Raw genomic sequence first — 25,122 nt, forward strand, 5'->3', positions numbered from 1 at the left:
TTGTTGTTTGGCGGGTCCGGGCTGGGGATTCGAACCCGCCACCTTAGGTGTATGTGGCTGGCGCCTTAGCCGGTTGAGCTATAGGCGCCGAGCCAGGACCAAAATTCTTAACAGGGCCTCAAAGCCACCTGTGCACCATCTACCTCCACCTTCATCCTCAGCCTCAACTTGCATCTCCTCCCTTCAATCTTTGTGCTTCAGCCACTTGGATCTTCTTTTGTTTTTATTTTATTTATTTATTTATTTTTTGAGATAGAGTCTCAAGCTGTCACCATGGGTAGAGTACCATGGCGTTATAGCTCACAGCAACCTCCAACTCGGACTCAAGCCTCAGTTTTTCTATCTTTAGTAGAGACGGGTTATCACTTTTGCTCAGGCTGGTCTCAAACTCGTGAAGTCAAGCAATCCACCCACCTTGGCCTCCCAGAGTGCTGGAACTACAGGTGTGAGCCACTGTGCCCAGCCACTTGGGCCTTCTTTCCATTCTGTGACCTCACCATGATCTCCCTGGCCTCTGAACTTTAGCACATTCTGTTCCTTCTCGCTGAAAGACTCTCCTGCTCTCCTCTTCTCTTTGCCTGGCTAACTCCTACTTTTTCTTCAAGCCTCAGCCAGGAGCTCTCAACTATCTCTCCCCTCACACTTTCACAGCTCCTTCATCTTCCTTGTGACATTCATGCCATCCATGTTCATTCCATTAATATCAACTTGTCCAGGCAGTAAAAAGTCCACACAGACAGGATTCTACTGTCTACCCCACATTCAGAAGGGCCTGGCACATGGGAAATGCTCATTCAATATTTGTTGACTAATATCCCTTCTCCTGGAATCATAATGAATAAGCAGCTTCTGCCCATGCCTCATGAATTTGAAGGAGGCAGGATTATTTAGCCTGTACTTTGTAGATGGGAAGTTCTTGAGGGCCCAGCCTGAGCTACCAGCAATCCCCGCTGGATTGTATAGGAGCCTGTTCCACTCAACTTCTACCCCTCTGTAATCAGTTCTCCACACAGCACTCAGGACATTTAAAAAAAAATGTAAATAAAATTTCTGCTGAAATGTCTTCAATGGCTTTTTAGTGGCTCTCAAAATTCCAATTCTCACTGTGGGCTACAAGGCACTAGATGATCTGGGTTGGTGCACCTCCCAGCTCCAGCTTGTTCTCCACACTCTGGCCACACTGGTTTCCTTCCTGTCCCTCAAATAGCCTAAGGTCTTTGGTGCCTCAGAGTCTGTGCCAACTGTCTCCTCCACCCACAATACTTTCCCCCACAAGCTCTCCAAACTTCTGGGTGATTCCGTTTCTTCATGATTCAAGTCAAATTTCACTTTCTCAGAACATTCTTTCCTGAGCACCTGACTTAAAGTAGCCTCTGTACTAGTTCCCTCTGCCACATCACCCTGCATATTTCTCTCATGGTGCTCATTATTCATGTCATTGGTTCTTTTTTTTTTTTTTTTTGAGACAGAGCCTCAAGCTGTCCCCCCGGGTAAAGTGCTGTGACATCACAGGTCACAGTAACCTCCAACTCCTGGGCTCAAGCGAGTCTCCTGCCTCCACCTCCCAAGTAGCTGGGACCACAGGCACCCGCCACAATGCCCGGCCATTTTTTGGTTGCAGCCATCATTGTTGTTTGGCGGGCCCGGGCTGGGGATTTGAACCCACCACCTTAGGTGTATGTGGCTGGCGCCTTAGCTGCTTAAGCCACAGGCACCGAGCCTTGTCATTGGTTCTTACCAAGAATGCAAGCTCTATTTTGTTCACCATTCTACCCTCAGTGCCTGGCTGGTGCATGGCATACAGTAGACTCATTGTAAATATCTGTACAGATCAGGAGAATCTATTCCAGGTAACAGAACAGAATTCTCTCTTCACAATATTGAAGTGTTGCCTCTTTATTCCAGCAGGTGGCGCCAAAACTTGCACCTGGTCCTTAGAAGAGCTGATGGTGGGGGTGAGGTTGGCAGAATCGAGGGGAGCATAACGACCCAGTGAAAAGAAAGACCAGGTTTGTCATAGCAACGCTGGATTCAAGCATGGAGAAAATAAAGATGGCACTTTTCCCAAAGGACGAGGAGGTATAAGCTGCCCAGAGGGATCTTGAATAGCCAATGAGCCAAACGATACTGCTTTCCCTCCCTCCCCACCTGTCCCACTCCCAATCAAAACCCAAAAACTCAGTGGGAGTCTTGGAAAAGGAGAAAAATTTCCTGTGATATGAAACTAGAGAAGATAAGGGGGTTGGGTTTTTATTTTTTTGTAATTTTTTGAGGTGGGTAGTTTGTTTTGTTTTGTTTTATTTGATACAGGGTCTTGCTGTGGTGCCTCGGCTAGAGTGTAGTGGTATCATCATATCTCACTACAGGGCTCAAGTGATCCTCTTGCCTCAGCCTCCCAAGTAGCTGAGACTACAGGTGCATGCCACCATGCCTGGGTAATTTTTCTGTTTTTCTAGAGACTGGATCTTGCTCTTACCCAGGCTAGTCTTGAACTCCTGGCTTCAAGTGAACCTCCTGCCTGGGCCTCCTGGAGTGTTAGGATTACAGGCCATGAACCACCACACCTGGACAAGGGTTTTCAATTTTAAATCCTCATAGAACATTTTGGGGAAACTGAGGACTGGGGAGAAGCCTCCCAATGGATCAGTGGAAGTTAGGTCTGGTCCCCAGCTAAAGTCCTGTGTAGTCACAGCTCAAGTTCAGATCCATTCAGGTCCACGTGCCCTGCCCACCACCAGGTCTGGCCCTGGGATTGGTTTGGAGATCAGGATGTAGAGGATAGGTTCTCAAAGCCACCCCAGGAAGCAGAAGGGCAGAATGCTGCTTCAGAGAGGATTGCTGGAGCCACAGCATATTGGGCAAGTATCAGCCAGTGGAGTTGAAGCAGTGATGTATGCCAGGGCCAGCAGGAGGCCTACAAGAACAGGATGGGGTCAATAGGGGTCTCCGACTTCGTACTGAAAACAACAGGACTCACAGAAGGGTTCCTACTTGGCTATTTCAGATAGTTTACAGAAGGAATGTGAGAAAAGATTATAGAGTTGGAGGGCTAGCTGTATGGCTCACGCCTGTAATCCTAGCACTCTGGGAGGCCGAGGTGGGTAGATTGTCTGAGTTCACAAGTTCAAGATCAACCTAAGCCAGAGCAAGACCTCTAGAAATAGCCAGGCATTGTGGCGGGCATTGTAGTCCCAGCTACTCGGGAAGCTGAGGCAAGAGAATCCCTTGAGCCCAAGAGTTTGAGTTACTGTGAACTATGACTCCACAGCACTCTACCGAGGGTGACATAGTGAAACTCTGTCTAAAAAAAGAAAAAGAAAGAAAGAAAAAACAATTATAGAGTTGGGAAAGAAGTAAGCTTGACCAGTTCAGAAAACTTAATTTTTTTTTTTTAAGACTGGACTTGGTGGCTTGGTGCCTGTGGCTTAAGTGGCTAGGGCACCAGCCACATACACCTCAGCTGGCGGTTTCAAATCCAGCCTGGAACCGCCAAACAATGATGGCTGCAACCAAAAAATAGCCAGGCATTGTGGCAGGTACCTGTAGTCCCAGCTACTTGAGAGGCAGAGACAGGAGACTCGCTTGAGCCCAGGAGCTGGAGGTTGCTATGAGCTGTGATGCCATAGCACTCTACCCAGGGGGACAGCTTGAGGCTCTATCTCAAAAAAAAAAAAAAAAAAAAAAAAGACTGGACTTGGTGATTATTGATTAGAGTGGAAGAAAGGGCAGTTGTGGTGGGCCTGTATACCAGCAGTCCCCAACCTTTTTGGCACCAGGGACCAGTTTCATGGAAGACAGTTTTCCCATGGACCAGTAGGGGGAGCAGGGGACCAGACAGGAAGCAGAGCTCAGGCAGTGATGCCAGCGATGGGAAGCAGTGGTAGCTTTACTCACTTGCCCTCTTCTCACTTCCTGCTGTGCGGTGGTTCCTAACAAGCCATGGACTAGCGCATTTTTGGCACCAGGGATGAAGATAATTTTTCTAGGGACCAGGGCCTGGGGGAGGGGAAGGGATGGGACAGGACAGGAGGTGGAACTCAGGTGGTGATGCTCAACTTGCCAAAGACTGGGGGTTGGGGACCACAGTGGGGTTTGTTTTTGCAGTTTTTGGCTGGGGCTGGGTTTGAACCTGACACCTCCGGTATATGGGGCCAGCACCCCACTTGGGGACCACAGTTTTATAAAACATGATCCCAGAGTCCTTTAGCACTGTAGGTACAGAGGCCTGACCACACTCCAGGCTTCTGCCTTGCCCAGGCTGCTTCTGACATGAGATGACAGCTACAAAGGCAGGGGCACTGGCTTGGTGGCAGCAAAGCTGTGGGTTCTCGTAACAGCTTTAAGTGGTGATGAAGAGCATAGGCACTGTATCCAGACAGCCTGGATCCAAATATCGGCTCCTGTACTTAAGTACTGTCTGATGATCTTGGGCGGATTACTTAGTGCCTCAGTTTCCTTATCTGTAACATGGGGATAATATTAAAAATAGTACCTTCCTCACAGGGAAGTTCTAAAGACTAAGTGAATCAATATTTATTAAGCACGCATAACAGCACTTGTGAGTAACACCTCATGAAATTTATAAAAGTAACTTGATAGAACTTCAGCAAAAATGGAGATCCCTTCCCTCAGAAAATGGAGCCCAAAACTACAATAAAAATCCAAACCTGAGTAATCACTCCTCTTCTCTGGGCCTCATTTATCCATCTATGAAATAAGGAGGATTTGCTTTCCTATGATTTTTGGAGCTTAGCCCAAAATGTGAGACCCAGTGGTGTGCTGGGGCAAGCACTTGCGAGCCTGCGAGAGATATTAACTTTTCAGGAATTTTTCAAGTTAGAACAACCCTTGGTAACTTGAAATTGGCTATGGCAGGAGTTTAGTTACATCATGGAACTCAGCATGTACGATCTAGGGCTTCCCTACCACCCTGCTTCCTACCACAGGTGTTTTTCAGTGGTTGTTTTTAGATTTTTTTTTTTGGAGACAGAGTCTCACTTTGTCACACTGGGTAGAGTGCCATGGCATCAGCGTTCACAACAACCTCAAATTCTTGGGCTCAAGTGATCCTCTTGGCTCACTCAGCCTCCCATGTAGCTACAACTACAAGCACCCACCACAATGCTCGGCTAGTTTTCAGAGATGATGTCTGGCTCTTGCTCAGGCAGGTCTAGAACTTGCAAGCTCAGGCGATCCACTGCTGTGGCCTCCCAAAGTGCCTAGGCTTATAGGCGTGAGCCACTGTGCCTGGCTTGGTGGTTGTTTTTTTATCTACCCGCACACCAGTGGTGAGATCCTCCCTCATATGGCACAAACACATCTAGCCAGGTACATCCTCCCTTCCGACAGGGTTAGGAGAAAGAATCGCAAGTCTTCAGGGACAAACATTATAGGGCCCAGATCACAAGCTCAGGCAGGCACTGGGCAGGAAGCACAGAGCACAGGCCTGGGCATGGCCGTTGTGTGTCTGCCAGTTCACCGGTCACTCTCAGACACAGGTGAGTGGACAGTGGGTTTAAAGTACTAGAGTCTCTTAGAGCTGGGAGGGAATTCCAGTTAGGTCACTGTTGGCTGAGTGACTTCACCAAGTCCTTCTCTATACTGGAGCTTGGTTTTCTTATCTTTCAAATGAACAGTCCTGACTCAGCAAGATGGTTTAACCTCAGGGTTAAATGAGGGAACCAGCAAAGCCTCCACACCATGCCTGGTACAGAGTAGGCGTCTCATAAACATCAGGTGAGGCTTATTATCACACCTCCAGACGCTTGCTTTCTCCCTGCCCAGTGGCACCTGGGGCTCCATGTGACCTCTTGCTATCAAAATTTTGGCACAGAAAGGCTCAGTGAGTGGCTGAGAACATAGACAAGCTCTTGTTTTCTCGCTTTTATGAAAATTAATAACATTAATAGCTCACAGACATATACATCCACACACATCGCTATGTACAAAGTCATTAAGTTATTAATTAGGCTCTGTATAAAACGTTTCTACATTAGTGTTCTGGGCTAGGCCTCCTTGGCATATTCACAGTCACAGCCCCAGGGCTTGGCCCTACAGGCAGGAAGAGGGGAGGCAGGAAGCCTTCCAGTGGCGGTCCCACAGTGAGCACAGCAGATGGCCCAGGCCCGCTTACTCTGTCTTTGGTTCCCTTCCTGGCACCTGCAGACCAGCTGCTCAGCAAGCGGGAAAACAGGTCCTGATCCCTCTCATGGTCTGGTGACATAGGACCTCTGCATGGTGGCTTCAGCAACACAGCAAGCCCTAGAGGATGCTGGCCAGCTCTGTGGAGTCTGTGTCAGAGCAGCCCGAGCTGCTGGCTTCATCCCTGCCAGGGCCAGAAGAGAAGGGTTGGAGCAAGTGCCGTTACACCTCCCCTGCCCCACCTGCCCTCCTTCCTCACAGGATCTTGGCCCCACAGTCTTAGCCAGCTGTGGGACTACTGTAAACCGCAGGATGCAGAGTTTGTTCATTTTCCCTTTTCAGCCCAGAAATTGCTGGTTGGTCTGTTTATTGTTCTTGCTGCTTATAGGACACTGCAAACTCTAGAACTATATTCTGGCTTGGGCTGGCTAATGGGATGGCAGGACTAACTCTACCCCACCCTCTGGCCTCCTGAAAGGTAGGGCCCAGGCCACACCTGAGGGCCCAAGTGCCAGGAAGGCAGTGAAGAGTACAGGCCTCAGCCCCAACTCCACCCCTATCAGCTGGGCCAATAGTCACTTTCCTGGCTAAACCTCAGTTTTTTCATCCATAGAGTAGGAATCCAGGAATTTGACACCTAGAAGACTACAGAAGACCACGAATGCACACTCCCTAAAACTAAGAGCTCTTCTAGGACAGAGGGGTTTTTTGGGGTTTTTTGGCCGGGGCTGGGTTTGAACCCGTCAACTCCGGCATATGGGGCCGGTGCCTTACTCCTTTGAGCCACAGGCACTGCCCTTGTTTTTTTGTTTTTTTTTGAAATACAGCCTCAAAGCTGTTGCCCTGGGTAGAGTGCCATGGCATAACAGCTCACAGCAACCTCAAACTCTTAGACGTAAGCTATTCTCTTGCCTCAGCCTCCCCAATAGCTGGGACTACAGGCACCTGCCACAACATCCAGCTATTTTTTGATTATAGTTGTCATTGTTGTTTGGCAGGCCCGGGTTGGATTTGAACCCACTAACTGTACAGTGTATGTGGCTGGTGCCTTAGCCACTTGAGCTACAGGCACTGAACTGGACAAAGAGTTTTGTTTAGTTTGCTAGATCAATGCCTAACATGAAGTAGGCATCCCATAATTATCTGTTGAAAGAATAAATATAGGCCAGGCATGGTGGCTGACACCTATAATCCAAGCACTCTGGGAGGCCAAGGCAGGTGGATTGCTTGAGCTCAGGAGTTCAAGACCAGCCTGAGCAAGAGCAAGACACCATCTCTACTAAAAATAGAAAAATCAGCCAGGCGTGGTGGTATGCATCTGTAATCCCAGCTACTCAGGAAGCTGAGGCAAAAGGATGACTTGAACCCAAGAGTTTGAGGTTGCTATGAGTGAAGATGATGCCATGGCACTGTACCCAGGGCAACTAAGTGAGACTCTGTCTCAAACAAAGAAAGAAAGAGTAAATGTAAAACCACTTAGCACAGTGCCTGGCACATGGCTGTGTTGGAGCTGTTGAGAGAAGACATATGGGAAGTAAGTCTGCCCTCGGTCTGTCCCCTCCCCACTCTCACCTCAGAGCCTGCAGGGCCTTCTTGTTCTGCCGTCGCTTCTCCTCATCAATAGGGTACAGCTTGAAGAGCAGCAGGCCCAGCAGGATGAGGACTATGGGCGCCATGGTCACCAGCATCTTCAGTGTAAACCTGACGCGTGCTGGCTGGGAGCAGCTGCGGGTCCGGTACCCAGCAAAGCTATGGGACCCAGGGGGCAGGGCAGCGGTGAGGAGGGGCGCCTGGGGCCTGGCTCTGCCAGTCCTCCCCTGGGCCCCCATCCCACTCACTCGAGACTGAGGGTGGAGATGCCCAGTGAGATTCCAGAGGCGAACTTGGTGAAGAAGACATAGAAGGAAAAGAAGATGGGCTCAGTTCCATGGGAGTGGGGCTGCTTCAGGTGGAAGTCATCAATGACGTCAGGCAGCATGGACCTGTGCAGAGTGGTGGCAGCCATGAGGACACACCCACCTAGCAACCCCAGACCCACACTAACTCATATGGTGCCTCCATGTCAATGAGAAGAGGCGGCACTCTGGGTGCTTGTGGAACCACAGGCGCACAGCTCAGGAAGGGGAGGACACGTTCACGTGACTAAGAAAAGGAGACCCCCTCCAAGACGAAGTACCCTACTCTGGGTACTCAGCTGGCAAACGGAGCACAGGCCATATTTAGCCCTCATTTCCCACCCCAGCTAGGAGGTGACGTCGTTTGCAACCTGTGCAATTGTATACAGCAGAATTGGCCCCTCTCCAACCTGGACCCACAGAATGGCCTGTAGGAGCAGGAGCCCCCATAGAACTCTTCCCAGGAAGCTTCCGTGAAGTAAGGGACTGGGGAATATACCCAGATGGGCCTGTATATACCTACCAGGGTAATAAGAAAGCAGCTGCCACGCTGATGCCAGCTGCCACAGCTACCACGTATGTGATGATTAGGTTACGCTCCATGAGGGCCACCAAGATGAGAAATGGCACTGCTGACTAGGGGAGGGGAGAGAAGGAAGATGAGTCAGCTCGTAACCAGTAACCCCCAGCTCAATCTAGGCCTACCCTTTCAGCCCCACTCACTGAGATCCCAATGTATACAGCCGTCTTCTTGCCAAACCGGGTTAGGAACCACTGCCAGATGGGAATAGTGAACGTGGCCGAGAGCTGTGGGTGGACAATGGGCATGAGGGGCCTGAGCTAGAGCCACAGAACCCTTCCTGCCCTTCCCAAGACCCTGAAGGTACTCCCAGTCCCCCCTAAGAGCATTAGATGGTATCATCTGGACAGCAAGGAAGTTGACAGTCACCTTTGATAGCTTCCCAGGGGAGCTAGAAGGTGGTCCTAATGGATGGCGTCTACTGCCTTCTAACACCTCTGAGCACAAAGTTCCACGAGTTTCTTGGCATTTATACCCTTGCTTTTGCTGTGCTCTCTACTTTAACATCCAACCCCAAACTTTCTCTCATAGTCCTACCTATGCGAGGTCCAAGTAAATATTCTGAGAAGCCTCCCTCATCCCTTCATGACCTTGAATGAGTCTAGAAAACATCCTCTAATATCCAAAGAACCATCCCACCTCCATTTCAGCCTATGCTGCCCACCCACCCTTGCACTCCGCTCACACACACCATGATGGCCAGGAGTAGATTCTGGAATTCATTGCGGAAGCCCAAGGTGTAGGTGCAAAACAAGGCGAAGTTCCCTTCCACCAGCTGGAGGGGGACACGGCAGGAAATGCAAAGGAGATTAAGGTTGGGGCTGAGCCACCCCAAAACATTCCCCATGCTCCAGAGACCTCTGCTCACCCCACCTCCATTCCACCCACTCAGACTTCATCACATCCTGAGTCCTCTGCCTACCCCTCCCTCAGGCTGAGCAGCCAAGCCCCCACTCACCATGAAGGCCAAGGAGGTGAAGAGGAAGCCAGCAATAAGCTTGATGTATGGGCCGTGGCTCATGACAAGGCGGAGGCCCCTGAAGAAGGACATCTGCTCAGCCTGCTGCGTCTCATAGGGTTCTGGGGGCCGGAGAGGACAGTATAGTGAGGGGGAGCAGAAGGCCCTACCAATGCCTGAGGGCCAGAAAGACACAGCTATCCATGCGAGGGCCTGCACCCCTTCCCAAGGCCCCCCTCACCTCTTTGCTCCCGCACGCCCAGGACCAGGATGACAGCACAGATGACGTAGATAGAGGCAATGACTCCTGCTGCCAGCAAGTACGCATTTTGCTATAAGGGAGATGAAGACAACATACAAAGAAACAATCAGTCTGGTCTCTTCCCAGCAGCCCCCTCAATGATCTTGGGCCCGTACCTTCTCCTCTGGGGGCCTACTATCTCCATCTCTGGGATGAGAGTAACATGCTGGGCCTGGTTTTGCTTCCCAAGACTGGGTATGGTTCAGGTTGACAAAATGTTAAGAGCCCAGGGTGTAGAGTCAGAGCCCATAGTTCAAATCTTCCCAAATCTCTGCAATTCACTACCACTATGACCCTGGACAAATTCAGCCTCGCTAAGCTTCAGATTCCTTATCTGCAAAGTAGGTGTATCGGGCCTATTAACAGGTAGGTTCTTCAAATGCCCAACATTTAATAAACATCAGTTGTTATTGCTGTTTTTAAGATGACTAGAAACCACCTCATTGTTCCTCATCTCCCCAAATCCCTGCCCTGTCGGGGGCCTCACCGTGTCTTTGAGTGAGGTGGTGCTGTGTGTGTGATTGGCACTTCCCAAGGCCACTGCAGAGCTGTTGGGGCCCTGGAGACAAGGCGTATCTGCTTGGCCCACGATTTGCCCCTGGATCGCTGTGCCCAGCACTGTGCCCAGCACCTCCACGGTCATCCCTGGGCAGTGGAAAGGAGGACTTTTGGAGGAGCCTCATGGCTTGTGGGCCCAGGGAGGAAGGATGGGTGGGAACCCAGCTCTAGCTCCAGGTGGGGTGGGTATAGGTGGGGGCAGCAGCTAGCACCGTAGCCTGAGCACATGGCCTTGCTCAGTGTGGCTTCTGGTAAGTCCCTGCACCACTGTGGGTCTCACCTGAGCAATAAGGGTAGTAATTTTTTTTTTTTTTTTTTGAGACAAAGTCTCATTATGTTACCCTTGTTAGAGTACCATGTTATTACAGCTCACAGCAACCTCAAACTGTTGGGCTTAAGCGATTCTCTTGCCTCAGCCTCCCGAGTTGCTAAGATTACAGGTGCCTACCACAATGCCCAGCTATTTTTTGGTTGCAGTTGTCATTTTTGTTTAGCAAGTCCAGACCTGACTCGAACCCACCAGCCTCAGTGTATAGGGCTGGTGCCCTACTCACTGAGCTACAGCACCAAAACAATTTATTTTTAGAATGGCTTCACACCCATGCCCAAGAGCAGATCAGGGAGCTAGGCCTATAAGGGAAGAAGTGTGTGGCAGGAGGGTCCCTGGTGGGTGGGGGCAGGTGGGCTGGAAGAGACTTACGGTAGGCTGTGGCAGAATCCCGCTCACTCTGCTCTGTGCTGATGAACATGGTGAGGGCCGAGTAGGGAACGTGGAAACACTGGCACAGAAGAGAGGCCCTTGGCCAGTCAGATGGATGGACAGACAGATATGGCTTTGGGCAGCAACCCTGGAGTCTCCGGGGACTGCCCTCATCCCTGTCCCCAGAGATATCCAGGGGAGGTGCCCACACTCACCGTGACCAGCGTCTCAAAGAGGCAATAGAAAAGCAGGTACCAAAGGGGCTGGACCTGCGGGAAGTCAGGCACGAACCAAATGAGGAAGTAGGCGATGATGGCCAGGGGCGTGGAGAAGATGATCCTGAGGAAGGGGAGGGTCTGAGTAGAGGCTGGATGCCAGGACCCCAGGAACCAGGCCCAGTGGGACTGCTCTGTTCCACAGGGTACATGCTGGGAAGGAAACCCCTCCCCCTGAATGCACCCACCCCAGGGCATCTGGGAAGAGGCTGATGGCCAAGTGTGGAAAGGCAGACTGAGACTGGGCCTCTGAACCAAAATCCTGAGCAGGGTGTGTGATGAGGTCAGACTCTGAATCTTATCCGTGTCTTGCCCGGAATGAGAGCTCCAGAGACACAGCTTCCCGTGAGCTGGGGGCGCTGTGAATAGAGGCTAAGACCTCAGGGGTGGAGCAAGGGGTGAAGCAGCAACCCTAACACCCATGTGTTCCCACAAATGCATGCTCATCAACTATTCTCTCTCTCTCTCTCTCTCTCTCTCACACACACACACACACACAGAGGGAAGTGGGGGAGGGGCCACATGGGGGACGGGGCCTAGTGAGGAACCTGGGATGGGGGCCCATGTGTAAGTCCCACACCCCACAGGGGTAAGGCCTCAGGATGGTCTAACTTGGTGGCATCTGTCTAGAAAGGCAGCTGAGAGCCATATTTCAGATCCAATTTTGGCTCTACCAACTAACTATAAATAACTTAGTCTTGGGCAAATTACTTAACTTCTCTGAGGCTCATTTCCTCATCTGTAAAGTGAGAACAGTAATACCACATAACTTACACTCAGCATTTACTCATGAAATTTTTATTAAGTGCCAACTACGTGCAGGAACACTATTCTAATCACTTAGGATATATCAGTGAACAGAACAGACAAAAAAATCCTCGCCCTTGTGGAACTTACATTCCAGTTGGCAAACAGAAAAAGTAAAAATAATTTAAAAGTTATTTATATATTCAGCCTTACAAAAGAATGAAGTTCTGACACATGTTACAATATGGATGAACCTTGAGGACATTATGAGAAGTGAAATAAACGAGACACAAAAGACAAATATTGTATGATTTCACTTGTGTGAGATGCCTAGGTGGTCAAGGTCATAGAGACAGAAAGTAGTTGGTGGCTGCCAGGGGATGAGGGGTAAAGGGAATGAGAAGTTAAGTGTTCAATGGGTACAGAGTTTAAATTTGGAAAGGGAATAAAGTTCTGGGGATGGAGGATGGTGGTGGTTACAACAATGTGAATGTACTTAATGCCACTGAACTGTATACTTAAAAATGGTTGTAATGACCAAGTGTGGTACTCCCGCTACATGAGAGGCTGAGGCCGGAGGATCACTTAAGCCCAGGAGTTTGAATCCAGCCTGGACAATATAGCAAGACTCCATCTCTAAAAAGAAAGAATTAAAAAAGATGATTTATAAATTTTATGTTAGATACATTTTACCAGCTTTACCAAAAGGTCATATAATGTGGAGGTTAAGTGCTATGGAGAAAAGAAAGCAGACCACAGAGGGTTCAAATGGGGTGCAATTCACAACTGGATGGACAGGGTAGGTCTTAGTGAAATGGTGGCATCTATGCCAAGACTCAAGTGAGAGGAGGGAGCTGGTCTTACAGATGCCTGAGGCAAGAGTGGGCCAGGCAAGGGGAATAGTCAGTGCAAAGGAGCTTGGGCAGCAGCCAGGCAGGTCTGAGGAATGGCAAGGCTGGTGGGGCTGAACTGCAGTGAGCAAGGGAGATGGAATTAGATGAGGTAGAAGAGGAAATGGGACTCCTTACAGGCCATTGTAAGGACTTTGGTTCTACTTCATAGGGTTGAAGTAATTTTAAGACTTACATAAGTTGATACTAAAATTTCAGACAATGTTAGAGACACTCAGTGCTACAATTATCACATCAAGGAAGCTCAGCAGGAGAGCCAGCATGTGGTAACTAGTACAGGCCAGTCAGGAGAACGAAAGCAATGGGCTGGGAGTCAGACCTCAGGCCCAGCCTGCCACATGTTGGCCTCCTTGGGTGACAGCTTGCCTCTCACAAGATGGCCTAGGGAACTCCAGCAATCTGAATGTCAAAGTTGTGGTGGTTTGAAGGAGAGGATTTAAATGTATGTTTACAGCAGGGGCTGCCCCGAGAGAACCTTGACAGGCTCAGCCTCTTCCTATGCTGAAAGGAAGGGAGTGCCAGGTCTCCAGACCTGACTCGGGTCCTCTGGTCCTAACTGCGGTCTGGATGGGTAGGCCACATACATGACAACACCTCAGCCCATGAGTCATCCTGTGTGCTCTCAGACACAGGCCCCACAGACAGGTGAGCACACACATGCAGACACCTGCTCAATCAGAAACCAGCCTGAAGGGTCCCCAGGAGCTCCCCCAAGCTGGCTGCCACATATGCCCAACAAGAAGCACTCAAGTCCCTCCCCACAGGGAGGCCTTTCCTGCTTCCACTCTTCCCGAATCCATGTTCCCTCAGAACAAGGGCTCTTCATCACACACCCCATTCTCTGCTCACAGGCAGCTGAGAAGCCCAGTGTGACTGTGAGTAACCCGGCCCCATTGGGCTGGCCCAGCAGCTGCCTGCCATTGGCTAAGCCTCATGAGGAGATGTGGCAGCAGAGCCCCGCCTTCCACCGGCTGCCAGAGAAGCGGGCACAGGGCCAAGTCCCATGGGTGCCCAGGGAGCCCTGAGCAGCCTGCCCAGGTAAGGCAGCCTGTCCTGCCCCCGGCCCTGAAGCCTGGATCAAAGGCTCCAATCTGGGCCTTAGCCAGGAGCTGGCAGGATTGGGGTGGGTGGGGGGCCTCGTGGGAAAGGAAGCTGTGGGGGGACGGGGGCTGCGGGAAGAGCTTTGAAGGCCGGAGACCAGGTATGGACGTCCCTGGGGCAGGAAGGCGCCCACTTGTGCCTGGATGGGCTGGAGATGAAAGGGGTATACCCCCCCACCCTCTGAAGCAGGAAGTCCTGGAGGGAACCAGAGCCCCAGCCTGACAGCCTGTCCTGTGTGTCTCCCTTGCTGTCTGATTTATACTTCTACCTCCCCCTAATACCTTGCTCCACAGCCCGAGGCTGAGTAGTGCAGGCGTTCCACCAAGAGAAAAGGGAGTTTACATCATCCAAGATGCCAGAGGTTATGGGTCTCACCAGGAGGCATCTTGAAGAGGTGCCCAATTATATATCACTGAGTATGCTCTGGGAACTGTTCTAACTACTTTAAATATAAAAAAAATTGAATCCTGGGCTACACCTGTGACTCAAGGAGTGCAGAGGTGGTGGGTTCGAGACTGTCCCTGGCCAAAACCACAAAAAAAAAAAAAAAAAGAAAGAAAAGAAAAAAAGAAAAAAAATTGAATCCTCACCACAATTCTATGAGACAGATGTAGTTATGACCCTTGTCCTACAGATGAATTAACGTAGGCCTAGAGATGTTAAGTGACGTGCTCAAGGTTGCACAGCTGTAAGTAGGGAAGCAGAGTTCCTCTCAACCACTCTGCAGTACCACCTGTGCCTCTATGGGACGTAACAGTAAAAGGTAGTAGAATTCCAGTTTCACCAAGGGGAGTGGGTAGACCTAGGGAAGCAATGAGGCCTGGGCTGGGGCAAGCTGCCTGACTAGCACTTTGGCCAGGCTTAGAATGAACTAGCTGGGCTTGGTGCCTGTGGCTCAAGTGGCTAAGCCACCAGCTACATACATCTAAGGTGGCAGGTTCAAATCCAGCCCGGGCCCACCAAAACAACAATGACGGCTGCAACCAAAAAATAGCCAGGAGTTGTGGTGGGCACCTATGGTCCCAGCTACTAGGGAAGCTGAGGCAGAAGACTCGCTTGAGCCCAGGAGTTGGAGGTTGCTGTGAGCTGTGATGCCCCGGCACCCCACCCAGGGGGATAGCTTGAGGCTCTGTCTCAAAAAAAAAAAAAAAAGAATGAACTAGCTGGGTGTCCCAGTGCCCTGCTTGGGGCAGCTGAGACCTCAGATGGGGTTTCAACACCCTTGGGCTTTTGTGTCATTCCTCTTCCTCACTCCCTAGCCTGTGACAAGCCAGATGGAAGGACAAGGGGCAGACACGCTGGAAGCCCCATCTTCCACCACCCTGAAGAAGCCTCTTCCACTCACCAGGGCATGAGTCGGCCCAGGCGGGTCCAGGAGGATTTGCTAATGCAGAAGCCCACCAGGGGGTCTGTGAAGGCATCCCAGGCCCGGCCCACAAATAGGATGATGGAGGCAGGGAAAGGGTCCACCTAAAATGGAAAGAAGGGGGAAAAAATGCCTCATTCTTCCACTCACCTGAACCCTCATTTGCAACACTCTCCCTGCTTCAGCCAGGCCCTTTGAGACCCTGTGCTGTTCCCATGTGGGCCTTCACCATCTTAACTCACCTTGTTAATGATGATAATAGCATTTCTCCGATAAGAGTAGCACTGTGTGCCTTCTTACAAGCTTTCCCAGTTCTGGCCTCTTATTTCCTCCCCTCCACTGCCCTTGAAAACATTCCCACCAATTAGAATGAATCCAGAAACTTTTCTTTCCCTCCCTCTCACAGCCCCGAGGACCTGACATCAGAAAAAGCATTTACCGGGTTACAACTGTAGTCCTCAGTTTCTCCATCTATATAATAGGGGTTATAATTTCCATCTTATAGGGTCAACCTCTATCTTGGGTAAAGAAAAGGAATCTATATGTACTTTCCAAAAAGTGCCCTATGCTGGGCATAGTGGCTCACACCTGTAATCCTAGCGCTCTGAGAGGCTGAGGCAGGTGGATTGCTTGAGCTCAGGAGTTTGAGACCAGCGTGAACATGAGTGAGAACCTGTCTCTACTAAAAATAGAAAAACTAGCCAGGTATTGTGGTGGGCACCTGTGGTCCCACCTACTTGAGAGACTGAGGCAGGAAGATCATGTGAACCCAGGAGTTTGAGGTTGTTGTGAGCTAGGCTGACTTTGTGGCACTCTAGCCTGGGCAACAAAGTTGAGAGGCTGTCTCAAAACAACAAAAATGACCTATTAACTATGCACTCAAGCTGTTCTCCTTTTCCCCTTCCCCCAAATCCTCTAGGCTCTAAGTACAGATTCTTTGGACTCCTCCCCATCCATCAAAGCCCTGTTATGCCACTACTCTGGGAAGCCGGTATTCTCCCCTACACTGAAGTCTTCCTAGTCAGACCCCCACCCCTCCAGCTCTAACACTCACTACCACATGATTTTATCCTGCACGGTTCCTCATATTCACAACGCATCAGGGCCCAGCCTATGGGAGCTGCTCAAAAACTAGCTGCTGAATAAAGTCATTTTTCCTTCCTGGGGCTTAGTGTTCCCCACCTGTAAATGGATATAAGTAAGATGCCATGTCAGATGCTCCAGAGGGAAGATGGCCAGTGAGGGAACCCTGGTAGCCATGGCTATTCAGCCTCCCACTCTCCCAGGCAGATAGGCTGAATTCTCAGGATGCCAGGCTATTGGCCAAGACATCTCAAAGCACAAAGTAGCCCTGCTTCACCCTAAGTACCCCTCCCACTCAAAGTCCCTGTGTACTGGGACACTCCAACTTGGTCCACGGTTAGCACTTGAGAACCCCTCTGTCCATTAACCTGTGAATCTCAGGTAAAGGTTAAAGGCACCTTGTCCACAAGCCTGGAAACACCCACTGACCCCAGTGCCATGCCAGCTGACTGTATTCCAGCCAGGGACATGGTGTGCCAATCTCTTCCAAGAACAGCATCACCAGCAAGCCTCATTTTCCCTCGCACTACCACCTACCCCTACAGGCTCTATTGCTCTTGCCAGGCAAAGAGGAGTTGCCAGACCTTGCTTGTCAGCTAAGACTCCTGGGGCGGGTAGATGCCCCTCCTGGATATTTTCCAAAATCTTCTCATTTCTCATCTACCTTGACTCTGAGAGGCAGCAAAGGAGGAATTTCTGGTCCCATTCCACAAATGGGGAAACTGAATGAACTTACCCAGGTGTACCCAGTCTTTCCCACCTCAAGATACTGGAGGAGCCCTGGAGGGCTCAGGATACTCACCTGAGCCACATCCAATAGGTAGATCTGAAGGAAGAAACCCAGGGCACAACCTGTCACCTGGTAGGGGGCCCCTCCAACTGCATAGCAAAGCTTGTTGCAAATGGTCAACTGTTGTTTCTTCTTGGGTTCCTTCTGGGAAGAGGAGGAAAGGATGAAAAGAGGCCCAAGGTCCTGGCCTCCATTCTAGAAGGTTCCAGATGCAAGACCACTCCTCTAGCCAACTTTGCCAGGATGAACAACTCTGCCCTGCTCTGTCCCACCCAGGGAGATCTCCTTTGCCACAAAAACAAAAGTATTTTTAGGGTGGCGCCTGTGGCTCAAAGGAGTAGGGCACTGGCCCCATATGCCGGAGGTGGCGGGTTCAAACCCAGCCCTGGCCAAAAAAGAAAGAAAAGAAAAAAGTATTTTTACTGAGTGTCTGAGTCCCCTCATGGAGGGAAGCACCCCTAGAAGGGGACTCCAGGTCCCTGCCATGCTGTCTGGCTCAACCTGGGCCCTGAGTGAGGGAAAAAGGGAATTCTTGCTCCTGAGGAAGTTGCCCCTAAGTCACTTCCCTCCCCCAGATTCTGAGGAAGCTTAGCCCACCATCTCTAAAGAACTCTTGCCAAGGCCTCAGCCACTGCTCCTTTCCAAGTTACAGAAGGGGAACATGCTTCAGCAATGGACCTGTCCCCACCCGGCACCAGCTGCCACAACCTGAAAATCCTCTTGCTGCCAAGAGCTGCCTGAGCCCAGCCCAGGCTCCTGCCCCAGCTCAGAGGCCAGGATCCACCTGCCTACTGGTAAGAGCTCTAGAAAGTGGTAGGGGCCCAGCCCAGCTAGCTGCAAGCACAGCTGTTCCTTCCATCTGTCCCAGAGCGTCCCTGGGCCCTGTAGGCAGCCAAAGCTTCAGACAAACCCAGGAGCTGTCCTGCCCTCTAGCTCCCTGCCCACCCCCCCCAACACACACACCCCTGGTTCCTAGGGGACCTTGGAGAGGGAAAGAAAGAACTCCAGGTGCAGGACTTGGCCTTCTCTGGGTGGGGCATTTAGGAAGGTTGGGGTTGCCCAGGCAAAGTAGAGATTACTCATACATAGTAACAGTGTAATTGCTCACCCCTACTCCTTCCAAAGATCAGTTAATAAAATTAAAAGGAAAAGGCAGTCAGTCACCTCCCTATCAGATATCTACTGCCTGAGAGCTATTCCCCCAGCCCCTGATTTCATTCAGTCCTTCAGTAAGTCCCCAGGTCTGGGGCTAGGGCCGATGGCAGAGATGAGCTAAGCAAACTGCCTATGAACACCCACACTCACACAGATCGGAATGCGGCTCCTTTAAGAGCAGAGCCCTTGTTCTTATGAATGAACTTGAGCGGCCCTCACAACAGAGTTGAGGCGCGAGAGTAAGGGGGTAGGGGTGAGAGATGGGGAACTAGGGAGGGGGTTCCCAGATTTCTGGGGTGTCTCCAGCTTCCAGGACGGCAAACTCCAGCCGCTAAGCACAGAAGAACGGAAACCAGCACAGAAGAGCCAGGCACCACGTGGAGCTGCCGGAGGAGCCCTTTCGCAGAGATAAGGAGTAGGGGTGAGCAAAAGGGGGCGCCCGTGCCTACCAACCTCCTCCATCATCCTCTGCCCCCCGGGGCACCCCCAGGCCCTCTCCCACCCGCAGGCCTGCCCCCGGCTATCCTAACTGTACCGGGACAAAGCCTATCCCCTGACGTCCCCCCTCCCCCATCTCAGCCTGCCCCCCACACTTGCCCTTCACTCGGGGTTCCAGGTCCTCACCTTCGCCTGGGCTGGACGTTCACCCGCTTGGAGGATGCCCGTGGGCAGCAGCCCTGCCGCGGAGCCGCTCTCGGCGCCTTCTCCTTTGGCCATGACCCGCGGGCCACGCCGCCTGGGACCAGGACGCCGGGATGCCGCTGTGCTCCGTGGGCCTCCACTCTCCCCGGGCTCCCGTCGTAGCTGCTGCTGCTGCTAGTGTCGCAGCACACTAGTAAGCCGGGTAGGCAGGCGAGACACGCACTCGGCTGCACGCCCCCTCCGCGCCTCTTAAAGGTTCAGCCCTGCCCTCTCGCAAGAGGCCAATCCCTGAGCTCTACTGTGCCATCTCCAGCCAATCCCCTCGCTCGCCGGCCCTCCCGCCCCCACCCTTGCCCGGCGGCGCTCTGAAACTGAGCCACGTTCTCAAAGCCCCAGAACCGGCATCCGGCTGCGCTTGCTGCTAGCGACTGGAGAAGGCCAGCGAGACCCCCTGAAGCGCACTAGGAAACTGAGGCCCTAGCGTGACGTACTCGAGGTCCCACAGAGTGAGTTCACCCTGCATTGGCCAACAATCTACAACCCATGACTTTTGACCCCCAGAAGTAGGAAAGGGAGGAGCGCGGGAGCCTACTTCCACTGCCCCCTTTAAAATCTGGAGTCAGAATTTGTCTCTTTCTCCATGCCTGAAGGATGTAGTCTGGCACTTTCTCTACCAGCGTCTGCTCTCCGGTCCCGCAGGATCTGCCATTCCCTCCTCCCGCCATTGGCATCTATGTGATGGGGAGAAAGATGAGGCAACGCAGCGCTGGCCCTGCCCGGGCTGCAGCCCCTAATACACTATGATAACAACAGGGGCCTTTTATGGGTTGCTTTCTCCAGGCTCAACGTGGATCTCTTTTCCGCCCTCACAACCACCAAATGAGGGTAGTACTATTATTATCCCCATTTTACATACAAGGAAAGGGAGATGAGGAGAAGCGAAACAGCTGTTTTGTGGCAGAGCCAGGCCTGGAAGGTTTTGTCTAATTCCAAAGCCCTGATTCTTTTATTTATTTCTTTATTTTTTTTGAGACATAGGCTTAAGCTGTCACCCTGGGTAGAGTACTGTGGCATCACAGCTCATAGCAACCTCCAACTCCTGGGCTCAAGAGATTCTCCTGCCTCCGCCTCCCAAGTAGCTGGGACTACAGGCACCGGCCACAACACCTGGCTATTTTTTGGTTGCAGCAGTCATTGTTGTATGGCGGGCGGGCTGGATTCCAACCACCAGCTCAGGTATATTGTTGCTGGTGCCTTAGCCGCTTGAGCCACAGGTGCCTAGCCCAAAAGAAGGCTATAATTTCACCTCTACCCAGAAGTGAGGCAGACCCTTTATGCCAATGTCACCCCAGCCTTCCCAGTTCTATCTGATAGCAAAGGGGCTGCTGGGACTCTCAAAGACCACTCACTCCTGTTACTGTGGTTCTTGATGTCATGCTCCTTTTTTCTTTCTTTAAATCTTTCCTTGCAGCTGCCCCAAGATAGCCACACCAAGTTCCCTCATATACCCTAGCAAGCAGATCCCATCTGGGCACACAGCTCTTGGCTACTGCGAAAGAGAAAAGAGCCACAGTAAGGCAGTGAAATATCATGAAAAGGGCAGGGACTGGGCTCCTTGCCTCTAACCTGACACTGTTCTGTCCCTTTTCTCCTCTCTGGGCTTGAGTTAGTTCCCCTCTGGGCTAAGGTAGACTCTGTGAGTCCTTTTAACCCTAAAATCTTCACTCCCATAGAATCACACCATATCACAAGTAATTTGGACTCCTCACCAAACTATGTGGGCTCCATGAAGGTAGGAATCATAACCTTTCACTTCTCTAACTCCAGCAACTACCGTGTTTCTCCGAAAATAAGACCTACCCAAAAAATATGCCCTAGCAGGATTTCTATGCATTTGTTAAATATAAACCCTACCCCAATAATAAGACCTAGTGATGGGCGTGGCTATGCAGCGTATCTGCATAGCCACACCATGCGTTTTGGCGTGGAGAGGAAGACATCCCCTGAAAATAAGCCCTAATGTGTCTTCTTGAGAAAAAAAAAATATAAGACAGTATCTTATTTTCGGGTAAACACGGTAGCTTGGGGCTTGACCCATAGTAGAACTTAATCAATATGTGTTCCATGATTAAATGTTCATTCTTCCTCCCTAAGGTACAAGCACAAGACGAACCCATTTGGAAAAATCCTACCCTCCTCTATTTACATGCTATGTGGTTGACCCTGGACAACTCAGTTAACCTCTTTGTATGTGAAATGGAGATGTTAATAGTAGCTACCTAAGATGGTTGTTTGGGGGATGAAACAAGAAATGCACAAGAAGCATTTAGTACAAGTGCCTGGGAGCTGAGGCTGGGCTGGTCCCCCTCCTGGCCTGATTCCAGTCTGCCAGTGTAGCAACGCAAGATTCCAGATATGGCCTGACCAAGCCAGCACAATAGACCTATTATTTCCCCCAGTCTGGACGCGACACATTGTTAATGCAGCCTAAGACTGCTAGGCTTCAGAGCCTTTCTCTCCCATGATTAGTTCCCATTAGGTTGTGGTCAAGTAAATCATTCAGATCCTTTTTATTGGAGTTGAGGTCAAGTCAGGCCTCTCCCCCATCCTCTGCTTTGTGTAATGTCTTGAAGCTCACAATAGAACAATGTCATCTTGCTTATTCCAGCCTGTCAACATTGTTTTGGATGCTGGATCTATGGCCTACTGTTTTCTTTCACTCTCAATTTAGATCCAGCCTGTCCCTTACAACTTCAACCTTACCAGCCATATTGCCACGAAACACACGAAAGAAACACTCATTCATCATAAACTGAATCAGGGCACTGCCAATACGACAGCCCCCAATTATCAAGCACCCATGGTCTAATGGGCAATCACTGTGCTAAATGCTTTATATATAGCATTTAGCCACTGAGGTAGAGTGGGCTATAAACAATGGTAGAGTTGGGCTATGAAGCCAGGTAAGTGAAAGTGTTATTTATATTAACCCCATTTTATAGATGATAAAACTGAGGTTAAGAGAAGGGAAGCAGGAATTCAATTTTATAAATTCAGAGTGAGGCCCTTTTTTCTGATGGGGAGCTTTGTCGTTGATTTGTCATTTAGAGATTTTTGTCTTCCAGATGCCTACTGTCCTGACCAGGTGGCTCCATTGCCTACCCCACCACCAGCCCCCTACCCCGGACATTCTCCTTCCACCTCCTTACTCTCATAACATGTATGGAGCCCAAGGGGCTTTGCTGAGGTTCCAGTCCATGGTGGGCAGAAGGCAACCTTACCAGCACTATTAGCTTCAGGAGCATGGAGCAGAGACCTGGGCCCATTTTTTGTAGAAACATTCTTTCCATCTAGAATAGCGGTGAGAACAAAGACTTCTCCATGAGGGGCAGATAGTTCCCTACTCTGAAGTGGGACCATTCTCCCTGCTGTCCTTGACCTTTTCTGAGTCTAGGCCAGCTTTATAGCCTAGGACAAAGAAACTAAAGAGCTCCTCTTGTTGCTCTCCACCTATTTGTACCCTCATAGGATACCAAGCCCAGCACAGTGGGCTTCTTTTATATGCCCAAGTGTACTCACCTGAGGCCACTGAGGAGGCCATCACATGCCCTGGGCTTCTTGGGAGGCAGGGTAGCAGAGATAAGTACAGAGATCCCAGTCAGGTTACCTGGCTTCCTAGCCCAACTCTACCATTACAGTTTACTCTTGGGCAAATTACAGACTCTCTTTGAGCCTCAGTTTCCTCATCTATCAAATGGGGTGATAACTGTAACTATCTCATAGGGTGGCTCAGCGCCTGTGGCTCAACCGGCTAGGGCACCAGCCATGTACACCTAAGGTGGCAGGTTCAAATCCCCAGCCCGGACCCGCCAGACAACAATGACGGCTGCAACCGAAAAATGGCCGGGCATTGTGGCGGGCGCCTGTGGTCCCGGCTACTTGGGAGGCAGAGGCAGGAGACTCGCTAGAGCCCGGGAGTTGGAGGTTGCTGTGAGCTGTAATGCCATGACACTCTACCCAGGGGGACAGCTTGAGGCTCTGTCTCAAAAAAAAAAAAAAAAAAAAAAAAACTATCTCATAGGGTTAGCATGAGGATTAAGTGGAGTGCTTACCACAGAGCATAGCACATGGTAAGCATTTTAAAAGATTTATTATAATTTTCATTATTAGTATTCTGGGTAAAATCTCACCAAGTAAGGCCACTTATGTCAAATGGGAGAAGACTTTCATGTGAGTGGTTAGGGGCTAGATTTATGTCAGTGATGACTCAAAGTGGTATTTTTGGCACAGCAGAAAACTGCCAGGGCGTAATTACCAAATGCTGGTGTTGCCAGGTGGGGTGGCTTATAGTCTGTTATCCAGTGGTAAGATCTCCCCAGTCCTTGATTGGCAGCCCCACTCTCTGACTTCTGGGAAAAAAGGAGCCATGCCTATGGCTTGAAACAGACTTGGCTCAGCCAGTCACTTAGAAGATCCGTCTCCTGGGTGGTAGTGCTCTGTGGGAGTGGCTAAGTTGAAGAGGTGAGGCCTGAGCAGGCCCTGGAACAGGACCTTCCTGGAATAGCTGCTGTGCTGGGGATGTCTCAGCCTATTCCTCATCCTGCTCCTTTGTTTGCCATGTGGGGAGAGGCAGGACAGAATATAGGGATGAGGGACTCTCAAGGGTCCCAAGAGAGGCTCTTTGGGGAGGAAGTTTCTGAGGGTCCTTGAAGTCACTTGACTTCAGTTCCTGCCTAGATGCTGGTTGGGCAATTGTGGAACATGAGAAGCCTCCCAGCTGGTCCATCTGGTCTCATGAGGCTATGGACCACTCCACAGAGAAGCCCTCTGTGTAAGTGATGCCAAGCCTCAGTTCTCAGGGGGCTGAGTGGGGATAGCTTGTACCCTCTCTCCCCCAACCAATGTTCCAGCATCTTCTCATCCTGGACTCCCCCCAAGATGCTTCCAGAAGAGAGCCCCACTCTTTCAGGAAGACTCTGACTGCAGAGTAACGTCACCCTTGGCTCAGAGAGCCATGCCACCTGAGGACATAGTGTAACTCTAGGACGCCAGTGGTTGGACCAAGCTACCAGGTGGCCTCAGGTGAGGTGTTCCTTGGGCAATAGCCCTAGCCTCAGAGGATAGGGTGAGGACTGAGGCCAGCACAATATCTCTCCCTTCCTGGCTGGCCAGAACTCTGCCCTCCTCATGCTCACACCATATTCCTACAAGGAGCCTTTGCCTTAGGCCACTGGCCTGAAGCCTCTCGAAGTTGGAAGAGTCTTTCAGAGTAAGTGATTTGTTAGACTCAGCCAGTGTGGCAGAAGTACTGGACACACTAACACTGTGAGCTCATGCTAATTAACAGCAAGTGATAAAGGCATAGCAGGTACTGTATATACCTGAAGTCAGGCTCAACAGGGTCTGAATCTAGTTCTCTCTTTAGCTGTGTGAACTTGAGCCAGTCCCTTAACTTCTCTGAGCCAATATTCAAAATGTTATCCTAAGGATCCATTGAGAAAATTATGTACAAAACAAATCTTACAGTTGGCACTCAACAAGTGTTAATTTCTCTCTTTTATCCTTTCCTTCTGATTGGCAGGATGTGTATGTCTTTGATTAATAGATAATGGGAGAACAAGTTCCTTATTGGGATTAAAAGTTTAAAACATGGGGCCTTAAGGGGGAAAAAAAGCACACAAAAGGATACTAAGTGATGTAAGGTGGCCTTGGCAGTGCATTCACAGAGCCTATTCAGGAACACGGAGATGAATAAGGCGAGGATGATCTTGTCCTTCAAGTGGGTCATATCTAGTTATAGAGACAAACTCAAGAAGAATGTTATGGCTCAGCGCCTATAGCTCAACTGGCTAAGGCGCCAGCCACGTACACCTAAGGTGGCGGGTTCGAATCCCCAGCCCGGACCTGCCAAACAACAAT

The 25,122-nt window shown here is 50.5% G+C and overlaps 1 protein-coding gene across 5 annotated transcripts in view; it reads right to left on the reverse strand.

Moving 5' to 3' along the window:
* Positions 1-19,501, reverse strand: part of MFSD2A (major facilitator superfamily domain containing 2A) — a 24,054-nt gene extending 4,553 nt beyond the window's left edge. Inside the window, exons 1-15 of one of the 5 annotated variants that reach the window (XR_002775580.1) lie at positions 19,186-19,501; positions 17,419-17,550; positions 15,513-15,637; positions 11,349-11,472; positions 11,134-11,212; positions 10,363-10,520; positions 9,816-9,906; positions 9,575-9,696; positions 9,308-9,391; positions 8,760-8,843; positions 8,560-8,672; positions 7,980-8,123; positions 7,714-7,890; positions 6,134-6,325; positions 2,662-2,914 (exon numbers count right to left, since the gene is read on the reverse strand). Coding sequence is in view for 3 of the 5 variants with exons in the window: in XM_003798986.2 (XP_003799034.1) it covers positions 6,262-6,325; positions 7,714-7,890; positions 7,980-8,123; positions 8,560-8,672; positions 8,760-8,843; positions 9,308-9,391; positions 9,575-9,696; positions 9,816-9,906; positions 10,363-10,520; positions 11,134-11,212; positions 11,349-11,472; positions 15,513-15,637; positions 17,419-17,550; positions 19,186-19,278 (1,590 nt within the window). In the remaining 2 variants the exon portion in view is untranslated. Of the gene's footprint in view, positions 1-2,661; positions 2,915-5,862; positions 6,326-7,713; positions 7,891-7,979; positions 8,124-8,559; positions 8,673-8,759; positions 8,844-9,307; positions 9,392-9,574; positions 9,697-9,815; positions 9,907-10,362; positions 10,521-11,133; positions 11,213-11,348; positions 11,473-15,512; positions 15,638-17,418; positions 17,551-19,185 lie in introns of those variants that run through there. The other 4 variants (XR_002775579.1, XM_003798986.2, XM_023518645.1 and 1 more) reach the window with 4 other exon arrangements.
* Positions 19,502-25,122: the final 5,621 nt, after the last annotated feature.

This window comes from Otolemur garnettii, unplaced genomic scaffold (genome assembly GCF_000181295.1).
Source record: "Otolemur garnettii isolate 467f Iridium unplaced genomic scaffold, OtoGar3 scaffold00144, whole genome shotgun sequence".
NCBI lineage: Eukaryota > Metazoa > Chordata > Mammalia > Primates > Galagidae > Otolemur > Otolemur garnettii.